The 11,329-nt window shown below is 42.0% G+C and overlaps 1 protein-coding gene across 1 annotated transcript; it reads left to right on the plus strand.

Annotated features, from left to right (window-relative positions):
* Positions 1-1,102: 1,102 nt before the first annotated feature.
* DUSP5 (dual specificity phosphatase 5) lies at positions 1,103-10,379 on the plus strand. Its single transcript, XM_075611842.1, has 4 exons — positions 1,103-1,578; positions 4,343-4,482; positions 7,868-8,087; positions 9,797-10,379. The coding sequence occupies exons 1-4, from the start codon at positions 1,215-1,217 to the stop codon at positions 10,195-10,197; spliced, it is 1,125 nt and encodes a 374-aa protein (XP_075467957.1). The 5' UTR covers positions 1,103-1,214; the 3' UTR covers positions 10,198-10,379.
* Positions 10,380-11,329: the final 950 nt, after the last annotated feature.

Below are 11,329 nucleotides of genomic sequence, written 5' to 3' on the forward strand. Positions count from 1 at the left end.
TCCTGTACACACCGTACAATTCAACGTGTGCACACCAGAGTTAAATTAAAAATAAAATGTATCTTTTATTATCAACATTTCGCTGTATAACAACAGCTTCATGAGGACATGATGCGTAGAACAGATGTCACTGTGTTATTGTGTGTGTTAGTCGTCAGCTAAACATCAAGGAATTAAAGGGTTTTCTCTACTAAGGAATTTATTGCTCTGATTATCTTCTCGTTGCATTATTATAAAAAATGGTTTTAATGTAAAAAACGAAAAACTAGATCACTGTCCCACTATTGTACGTTACATTCGAATTCTGTTTAAGGTTTGTGCTGGGTGAATGTGTTATCCTGGTGAGAGTGAAAAATCTGAGAGATCTGGACAAATTGCATTTTTGTGAAAAGGAAAAGTACCTGTTTTTATCAGCAATACAAAATATGTAGATAATGCTGCACACCAAACAATGTATATGGAAAAGAAACATATAGTTACAGGTGCTCCCTGTTGAGGGAATACCTGCCATAATACTGAGTTAGGATAAAAAGAAACGCAACTCAGGGCACTTTGGATGTTAAGCGAATTTATTCAGTCTGAAGAATCGACGTTTCGGTCGTCACAGCGACCTTTCTCAAAGTGACCGAAACGTCTATTCTTCAGACTGAATAAATTCACTTAAAATCCAAAGTGCCCTGAGTTGCGTTTCTTTTTATCAGTGATACAGCAGGCCTACCAGAGCTCGATACTAAACATCAGTGAGACCTGACTCCCACCCAGTGAGAAGAAATAAATCTGCCTACAGAAAACTGCTTTCTTATTCTGATCTCAGTGTTAGTGGGCACTGGGCAGAGCTGCAGTTTCCTTCTGGGACAGGGAAAGAAGGTGACTCAGTGAGGCTGATCAGCTGATGACTGAGCGCTCTGCAGCTTCCTGCCTCTCTGCCTATGATTATTACTCAGGCGCTGTACTCCCCCTACTATCCGTGGGAGGGAAGAGGTGGGCGGAGCCAGAGGCCATGTCCATGAATGGGCAGAACGCCACTCTCCTTATATGGGCATTAACGTCACGAGGGCTCGGACCAATGAGAGAAAAGCTGGCAGCGGGATCCCCCTAGGCGGAAGTGTTGAGCGGCGTGCGGCCAGGTGGAGGGATTTAAAGCCCAGGCGGCGCTGTTACATAGGCAGTTCTCAGTGATCCGTCCCGACTCGGGTTGTTCGGTATATTCAACGATGAAGGTGACCTCGGTAGAGTGCAGGCGGCTGCACAAGCTCATGAGGAAGGAGTTCTCCCGCTGCCTGGTCCTGGATTGCAGACCCTACTTGCCTTTCTCTGCCTCCAGTGTCCGGGGCTCCCTGAATGTAAACCTCAACTCGGTGGTACTTCGTAGGGCTCGAGGTGGAGCGGCTCCCCTGCACTTCGTGGTCCCGGAGGAAGGAGCCCGTGGCCGGCTGCGGGATGGGGAGGTGTCAGTGGTGGTGGTGCTGGATGAGAGGAGCCCAAGGTGGCAGAAACTGAAGAAGGAGAGCACGGCTCAGATAGTGATCAATACACTGGGCAACCTGCCCTCCGGACCCAAGATCTGCTTCCTAAAGGGTGAGTTTATCGCAGGATCCAACTGGCCGGGGAGAGGTTCATTTGACCCTTTCAATACTATAATATCGATTATCTGTCTATTCTATTACACGAACTCACACACAGTTACTGTACTTGGATGTAGATTGAATCATACTCTCAAATAGTGTGACAATTGTTTCACTGCCTGTCTAGGCACAATCTGAAATGTTACTCTTGATACATTGAATCATAATATACACTTCAACATTTTAAATAGATGTACTGTATTTAGACATCGAAGCTTACCATAAAGTGTGTCCGTGGGTTGGACTGTAATAAAATATAATGTTCCTATACATACAGACTGGATCGTGACCCAGAATGCTATTACAATGATGTTACGTGCTGGGCTAAAGTGTACTGTAATATAATGTTTAGTAGATACAAGAATAATGCAGACACTCCGTCAAAAATAAATCCAAAATGACACTTTAAAGCCGGTGCCCTAAACTACCAGGGACATCCTGAGATTCCCAAGTATCGCTGGGAAGAAAATAGTGAGACACTTCGGTCTTCTAAATCACAAGGAATGTATGGTCCAACGTTTCGCCTGCATCTTGCAGGTGGGGGCTGCCTTGATGCAGTTGGATGCTTTTGGTTTAATACATTCCTTGTTGTTATTTAGAAGACCGAAGTGTTTATTTCTTCCCCTCCTAGTTGCCCAATAGGTGCAGTCTCCTAACAATATGATGATTCGGGTTTGTAGGTCTAATCTGAGTGTGTTTCAAGAAAAAAAACGGGAAGCATTTGTTTTCAGTCATAAAGATTAGGGGAAACCGGGGGGGGGGGGACAGGACACTTATTGGGTATTTTCTGGTACTCGAGTTTCGCTTCCCCCTTTTTTCTTCTCTAGAAAGTTACATTAAGAGACTAACACTGTCATTATTTTTTATTTATTTCGCAATGCAAAGGTGTGAGAGTTAATAAAATCCTATAACGCAATTATGTCCTTTTGTGCATTTATTCTCAGATTTGAAATGTGGGATGAATGGGGAAGAGGGATAATAATAAATGTGAATATGGTTTTCTGGATGAACCCTTTACTAGGTCCTACACATAAAACCCATTCATTTTATATTGCTCATACACTTATCTAGTGATGTAATAATAGCATGTTCTTGTATAGCGCTGCTAGTTTTTACGTAGCGCTTTACAGAGACATTTTGCAGCCACAGTCCCTGCCCCGTGGAGCTTACAATCTGTTTTTTGGGGGGTGCCTGGGGCATTATACTAATTTTTTCTTCGGTTCCTTGGTTGGCAGATTCTTGCGGTAATCTTTTGATTCATGTATTTAGGTACATTTTATTGTCTCTGCGAATATCCCTTGTATAAACCAGTAACCCAAATGAATTCCAGTGTTATGGGTGCAATAATCTCCCCCCCCCCCCCTCTAGTGTCTCCTGGGGGGGTATTTAATGAGCAGTTTCCCCTGGTCGGATGTGGCTTGTTTAACCAGGTTATTTGCAGGTCAGATGGGCTGTTCTCGGCTGTGTGTCACATTTAAAATGCAAATGTTGCATGTGTAATGTAAAAGTCAGGAACTCTGCTGTTTAATCAGGACATCTCATGGAAGAAGTCTGCAGATTGGGCTGCCTCCTCCTTATCTTTGTTTTGCTGTGGGGTGTTTTTTTTTTTTTTTTAAATGGGGGTTAACTTCGAATTGAAACTGATGCAGAGCAAAATAAACTGCATGCAATGTTTGATTTGTATAGATGGGGAAGCCATGGGCAGTATAGTGTGTAGCAGTAATATAATACAATGTAAAAATGCCTACATTAAAGGGGCTGAGAGCTGCTCTTTATCTATTCCACATCTGTGAAAAGCCCTCAGGGGATCTAGACTACTTCCCTTCAAATAGTCACTTTTTTTATAGTATATAAACCTAACCAAATTTATAGGTCCAAGCATGTGTGGTATATTCATATTGTATTGCCAGATTAAACACTGAAACTACGTCTGAATTGTGTTCATCTACTTATAATCAAAGCTGGACACTGCATGCAATTACCGAAGTGTAAACCATAGATCTACTTTCACCATGAGTCACCATCACCCACTTAACTGTCACCTTCCTGCCAGGCTGTCACCTTCGGCACAGGAGGGAATATCTCCCACAGGGTCACACTGTGCTCATCACCACTCACTACCAGTGCAAGCTTCCTTATCTCTCGCCCTATTTACTTCCACAACCTCCTTATCCCCTGAGCACTGATTAGGTCAGAGCATATGGAGAGGCAGCTCTGTAAGGGCTGTTATATATAGGATGCGGCCGCGCGTTCCTATGCTTTTCCTGTATATAGTGCCGGGAGCTGCAGGTGTGTGTAAATCTATAGAAAGGCTGACTAACGTCAGCCAACTAAAAATCCGCATGCACAGCGTAGCGCGCGCCCGCCACTAAAAAACGGGCCTAACAGAAATAAACTGAGTTGGAATAAGGGACCACCCACCCATCAGCAAACAACATCTTCACTCGGGGGGGAAAAAACCCCCACTGGGAATTGTATCCATTTTATTTAAAAGCAGCATCTATTATAATTATTAGGATGTAGTCTTAATGACCACTTGTATGTAGAACTACATGCATGTTCAATGTCTGCTATAGAACTGTACTATTCCTAAAGGGCTGAACATATTTAGGTCTCAAGGTCAAAATAGTATGTGATGATTTAATTTCAATATTTGTGTGTGTGTCTGAGCTCTCAATGTGATTTAAGGAAACTAAAATGTCTTCTTGTATCTCTAGGGGGATATGAGGCATTTCACTCTGAATATCCGGAATGCTGTGTAGATCAAAAAACGTTAACACAAGAGGGAAATGAAACTGATAGAAACATCATCCCCTGTGAAAAACTAACATCCTTCCACAAACCATCTTATGACCAGGTAAGGGGAAGAGACAAAACACACATTACTGAGGCCTGTTACTTTCCAAGCTGTCATCTGATCTCATGCATCTCTCCAGTACTGTAATAATACAGGATGTTTAAAATTACACTTGCAGGTCACTTTTCTTTTATTTAAGAACGGCTTTCTAGCTTGGTTTCTGTTGGGAGCCCCATATAAAATAATTACTTATTGTGGTTGTTAAGGTGTAGATTTGTTGCAGGTTTTATAAAGGTGGAGGATGTGTTGTCAGAAGCTTTCTTAGCCCAGAAACCGAGCAATGTGAGTTATCACAATCCTCTAGCGGCTGTTCTCTGTATAATGTGTTTGAGTGGGGTACATTTTGTCACAAGTGGGAAAACTGGGTTAATCCTACTAATTCAAACCTAGTGGGTGGATTGGCTGATAACATGTAAAGAACAGTTATGGCAAAATATCCAACAATGGATCAATTCCATTTTATTTCTGACTCTTGTGGTGTAGGCAGAAAAGTAACCCATGCACACATGCTCTGTGTAGTATCTGCATATCCCAAAAAGCACAAGTAAGACAATTTTTAATAGGGGTGGTGTGTGCATGAATAATATGCATTTGACAGGTGTGACCAATACACACACTTATTCAATTAGTCATTTTAGTCTTAATCGATTTGTGTCAAAACTACTAACCCTGGAGGTTGCTGCTCCATTTAGTAGTGAAGGGGTTAATGGACCTATATACTGTAATGGGTTTTAAACATTGGTCTGATAGAATTTCATGTAGCAAAGAAACCTGTTTTCTGGGAGCCATAGGGATACATTTATCTATTTGCTATTTTAAGGTCTTCTGACGACCTGGACTTTGACCTTGGTGGGGAGATGGATATGAAACAGGAGATGGTTTACAAAGAAAATTGGTTGCATGTCTGACTCATACCTTGTCAGAGGCTAAAACTCAGCCTTGTATAATACCTCTAGGGTATAGACAGCTGGAATTACATCTTCAGCCTCTTACCTGCTTACAGAATAGTGCCTCCCTTTTTTTGTAATATTATATATATTTTTTTTTAATCATTCAAGTTTAAAACATATGGACAGTAACCAATAGATTACTGCTTTCATTGAAATAAATATTTCTAAAAATGGATCACTGTGAAAGCACGCTTACTAAACAAAGTGAAATAATACAGCGTGGGATCATTTATCTCCTCCTTACGAATCCTTGATTTTTTTTTTTTTTTAATTTGGTGTCCATAGTGCTTAGTAAAGCACATTTTGCACATTCCCTGGTGCTTCTTGTGTACCTGATTTATTGCCCTGACAGTCATCTCTTAAATTAACACTTGACTGCAAGAAGGGCTCACAATGTATATGAAACCTGACCTTTTTACAGGTCCTGTTACAGTTCCTGTAGGGTTTTGCAATATTTCTCAGTAATTCCTGACCTAAGGACAGGCCTGGGAGACAGTTTGGGACAGATCACATGTCGGGCCAGGGAAAGATTGCATTGTTACTGCTAACCCGGTGAGTCAGAGCAGTGTATCCTGTGGGGTTTATGAGATTATCTTGACTGGCAGAGGAGATCTTGGTGTAGTCATTCTGAGGTCACTAAGTGGAAGAACATTCTGTCTCCTAAAGGAGTCTGTCCCAGTTTCAGGGAAGGGACATATTTTTTTTAAGTAGTAGCGTACTCATCATTTTAAAGTTGATGTATAAACAGATGATCTTGATTTTAATGGGGGTTTTTTTGGGGGAGGAGGGGGGAACCTATTATTGTGGTTTTTTTTTATTTTTATTTTTTTTAATGTCCTTATACTGTTTGGTGACTCCTGCCTTGTGATGCAGCAGCTCTCCAAAGAGATGTGCTTGGATTATTATGTATGTATGTATATGCACATATTCCAATCTTATGCCAGACATATGTACAGATAACAGGACAGATCTAGCATGCAGAAATGTGCTGCAGGTGCAGATGTCCTTAAGGGGAACCTCATGTATTTGACTACAAATATTTCAGGTCAAAGGGCAGGAAGTGATGCTCTTTAACACCAGTGTGTTGACTGATTCTTGCCTCATATATGTGGGCATGAAAACAGGAGGTCTGTGTGTGGGCTTAATTTGTGTGATTCACTGATCTCTAATTCTAGGGTGTTAAGCCAAGGATCACACAATGTGGCTAGAAATGCCATATTTAGCAATGCTTTGTATCTTCATGCCACTTATTATAACATGTGTCTGCTGCTGTCACTTAATTATGATATACTTGCAATGACTGTTCTTGGTATAATACGTACAGTGCTGAGTAACTTTGTCATGCGTTGCTGGTGCAAAAGAGACTAAATTAATCCTCTGCCTGGAGAACTTGACACTCTAGATCGGTGATTTTCAACTGGGGTTCTGCAACCACAGAGGGGGGGGGGGAGGGTTACATCTCCCAGGCCCCGCGGCACCCCACGTAGCAGTGACCCGACGGCTCACGAGCGCAGCAGCCACTGTGATCCTTCCTCTCCCTGCTCCTGTTGGCGCCTGAAGTTGCGTTCAACTTCCTTAGGGCTGTTATATAGAGCATGTGGCCGTGCATGCTTTTCGTAAATATAGTGAGAGGGGCAGTATACTGGGAAATGTGTGTGTGTGTGTGTGTGTGTGTGTGTGTGATTTATTTAAAAAAAAAAACAATTGGTAAAAATAAAATATTTATTAAGTTTGTGCAGACTCACAAATACACACAGTGCGAATAAATTCTGCACTATCGCAACTGGACTAACATGGCTCTTCTCTCTTTCTCTTCAGAAAATAGCCGTGTTAGTCCAGTTGCAATAGTGCAGAATTGTGTGTGTGTGTGTGTGTGTGTGTGTGTGTGTGTGTGTGTATATACCCCCCCCCCACCGGTCGCGGCATGAAAAATTTCTTATCCCCCGCTCCCTGTCGGCTCTCCTCGCCATGCGCGCGAGAGCGGCCCTCATATAGAAGGGCTGACTCACGTCAGCCAACTAAAATTCCGCGCGCGCCCGGCACTATAGAACGTGCCTTACTCTCCCTCCTGTCAGCCGGATCAGGTAAGAGTGCGCAAGCTCTCACTGCAGGGATTTGCCACGTGCTGGCAGCTTCCTTTAAAGTGTGTGTGTGTGTGTGTGTATCACGAGGAGAGGGTTGGGGTTCCCCGGAATTTCACAATCTAATTCTAGGGTTCCTTAACCAAAAAAAAGTTGAAAACCAATGCTCTAGATTCTGTTAGAGACCCTATAAGATGGTTTGCCCAATGACCATAGCAGCTGGGTTTCAAATTGGACCACTGCAAGTGTCTTTTTACCCAGACCCTTCTCTCTGCTAAAGGACAAGTTGCTAATTTGTATACAGCTATACTCCGGATCACAAACATTTAACTTTTTTTTATTTTTTCCCCTTAGGGATGCCCTGTTGAAATACTTCCATTCCTCTACCTCGGTAGTGCCTACCATGCTTCCAAGCGTGAGTTTCTCGCCAACCTGCGCATCACTGCCTTACTCAATGTCTCCAGGAAGAGCTCGGACTACTTCAAAGACCAGTACAATTACAAGTGGATCCCAGTGGAGGATAACCACACAGCAGACATCAGCAGCCACTTCCAAGAGGCCATAGATTTCATCGGTAAGTTGGTGTTGCAGGCCCGTCTGCCAGCAAAAGGCTTGAATGCGCTCTGAATAGAATGAGCGTTTTCCCCTCAATTTAATCAGTTCAATTTTTTTTATATTCTTTTCTTGCTCCTTTGTCATGTTGTGTTGTGTGTGGTTTTTATTTTGTGTTGGTACTTGGATCTGGCCACCAGTGTTACACATCTCTGGTCCTAACCAACTATATCATGTTGATAGAACTGTTCCCATTGACTCCCCAACAAAAGCTGTATCTTCTGTGCCACTATGTATTCTACTGGTTTGGCATTGGTTTCAATCACAAACTTGTACAACTGTAAAACAAACTTTTTGTATTTATTTGGGAAAGGGTGGGGAGAGGGGGTGGGAATAGAAATGGTGGAAAACCTTAATTGGCTGAGTACCCTCACTTTATTACACATCAGTGTATGTATGTTAAGGAGGATGGCGCTTTTAAGGTTAATTGAAGGCTGTGTAAAGTATGTGCATTGACTTTTTAAAAGAAACAGCTGCACTGTGTAAAAAGAGAGGGGCACAAACTGAGATGACCGCAAACTGAGATGACCGGGTGTGGCTTGAGTTTGATGCTAATAAAAGGGTAATTCTGCCTGTTCAGGACCTTTTTGCTGAATGCTTTAGAAAAGATAAACAGAAGAACTTGTAATTACAAGAACCTCCTACCCTGGAGTAGCCAAATTGTCTGAAGCAACTGCTAATTCTAGCAATTGTTCCAAGAACAATAGCTTGTACGACTATAAAGTTGGCTAATGGTCATTTGATTGCTTGCTGGGGCTTTTAGTGGCCAGTGACCCATAACCACTTTCCTCTGCCTGAAAGAGCAGTCTTGCTGCTTGGAAAGTTTATTAGCTACTCCATAAAACTGTACCTCCATTAATCCCGATCACATTTCCTAGTTTTTCTTTATCCAATTGCGGTGTGGTCCACAACAACCCAATTGCCCAGAGCACTGCAACTTGGCGAAAGAATATTAATTGTTGTGTAGAACTTGGTGCCATTAAATGTATTGTTCCTTTTTGTGTTAAAGTAGCAATCCAAGCAATATCTGTTTTTTTTATTTATTTTTATAAATATACTGAGCATCGTCTGATTTCAATAGCCGGTTTACCACACCTCCCTGGCAGTGCAAAATCTGTGCAACACTTTTCTGTTTGTGATACTTTGTTGCCAGTATTCCCAACAGTTTGAGCTGCAAACTGTAACAGTAGAAATTACCTTTTTGTAATATCAGAATACATTGTGGCTGCTGAGTTACACTGACTGAAGAATGGATTGATTGAAACTGAAAAGACACCATTTAGTGAACCCTGGGAAGCAGGATCTTTGCTGATTTACAGCAGCTTGGATAATTAATTTTCAAGAAGTAATCAAAGGCTGCATATATTTAAACATTAAAAAAAATGTTGTGCAAGTGCCGCTTGAATTGCCTCTAAGGGCTTTTTAACCAAACTTTGCAAAGTTGTTAAACATTTTTTTTAATTTGGTACACAAACACTAAGGTATAGAAGATGTTTCATCAGAGTTTAAGTCAACCTCAATGTATGTTAATTTGGAATATAATGTTGCCAGTAATGCGTTGCTGGTCCCTTAGGCAGCAAGGGGGTTAAAGGAAGATGGGCAGAGTATGTGGTACAAATGGTCATTGCCCATTCTCTATTCCTAAACTTCAATATGTATGTTCCTGTGCAGATACCGTGCGGCGCTCTGGAGGAAGGGTCCTGGTTCACTGTGAGGCTGGAATCTCCAGGTCTCCCACCATTTGCATGGCATACCTCATGAAGACCAAAAGGATTCGCCTGGAGGAAGCATTCGATTACGTCAAACAGCGGCGGAGTCTCATCTCTCCCAACTTCGGCTTCATGGGCCAGTTGCTGCACTACGAAGCTGAGGTCCTTCCTTCCAAAACAAGTGCCCCCATTGTGTCTTGCAAAAGGGACACTGTGTCTTTCTTCCCTGAAGAGCTGACTATCGGGAAGAGCTTTGAGGGCTCTTGCTTCGCTTTCCCAAATTCCGTTTTGACGCCCGTCCCGCTCAGGTCTCCTGTGCATCAGCTAAAACTTAGCCCTATTGCAGCAACCTCGTCCTGCTGATACCATCTGGTATGGGTTAAGAGGCGGACACTAACTGATGGCATGAAGATTTTATATGTGCAATATAGTTAAATACATTTACCACAATTCTGGGCAATGGCACACTAGTCCTTTTATAAATAAGGATTAAAAAGGAAACCTACCCAATCTGTCTAAACATACAAGCACAACAACAACAAAAACAGTGTATCCAAAGTGTTAACATCCAGTTCTATAAATGAGCCAAAGAGCTGGCTATGTCGAGTACACAGGAAATGTGGTGGTTAATGTGCTAGTCTTGGATGTACAAGGTTATAGGATCAGTCTCTGCCTTAGTCATAGATGGTGTATCTTCTGTAGGATATTGGGCCACCGTCCCTGTGCCTCCACCCACCTGCAATAAGTAAATAAAAACATGTGCAAGAATTGCACACCAGAAGTGGTTGGATATGAAATGCTTTTGCAAGATATGGCGGAATCCACATTTTTCTACATCCCTCCCTTGTCCGTACGAATGTTGTGCTTTTGTTTCTTCCGCTATATATTTTTTTTCCACCCGGAAGGCCATTGCTTTGGTATATCCCCGTTTGTACTGGCATGGGCAGACTAGAAGAAATGTAATTATCGTATATCGGTAGGGATTATTCCACGTTTCTGTACATTTTTAGGCCAATCTTAAAATCCGAATCCTATTCTGTAAAGAATTATTTCTGCAATGTTTGACTGGCATGTCCATGCGATATTAATCTGATACTGTGGAGCAGTGCATTTTCTAGTGTATCATGCTACCCGTTTCTTTCCTTTAGAGGGGGACATGAATCATTTAACAGCAGTGCTGCAATGATCTAAAACATTCGGTAACCTGGATAAACACAATCTCTTTCTGAAAGAAAATCACATTTGAATGTAATCTATTTACAGCTGATAATTAAAAATGTCTTGCAAAAGCACATGTAAAAGTGTTTCTTCAAAGACATGCCATGTGAGCAGGGCGGGGACAGACACTCCTTCCAACCCTGCCTAATCCTAAAGCATTTTGTGCACTTAGCCAAAGAACATTTGGGGCAGTGTTATCCCTCCCTCGGGGTCCAATACACACAGTACAAAATGCTTCTAATGATTAAATTAACCTTATATGGTGACTGCATAGCAA

This window comes from Ascaphus truei, chromosome 8 (genome assembly GCF_040206685.1).
Source record: "Ascaphus truei isolate aAscTru1 chromosome 8, aAscTru1.hap1, whole genome shotgun sequence".
NCBI classification, from domain to species: Eukaryota; Metazoa; Chordata; class Amphibia; order Anura; family Ascaphidae; genus Ascaphus; species Ascaphus truei.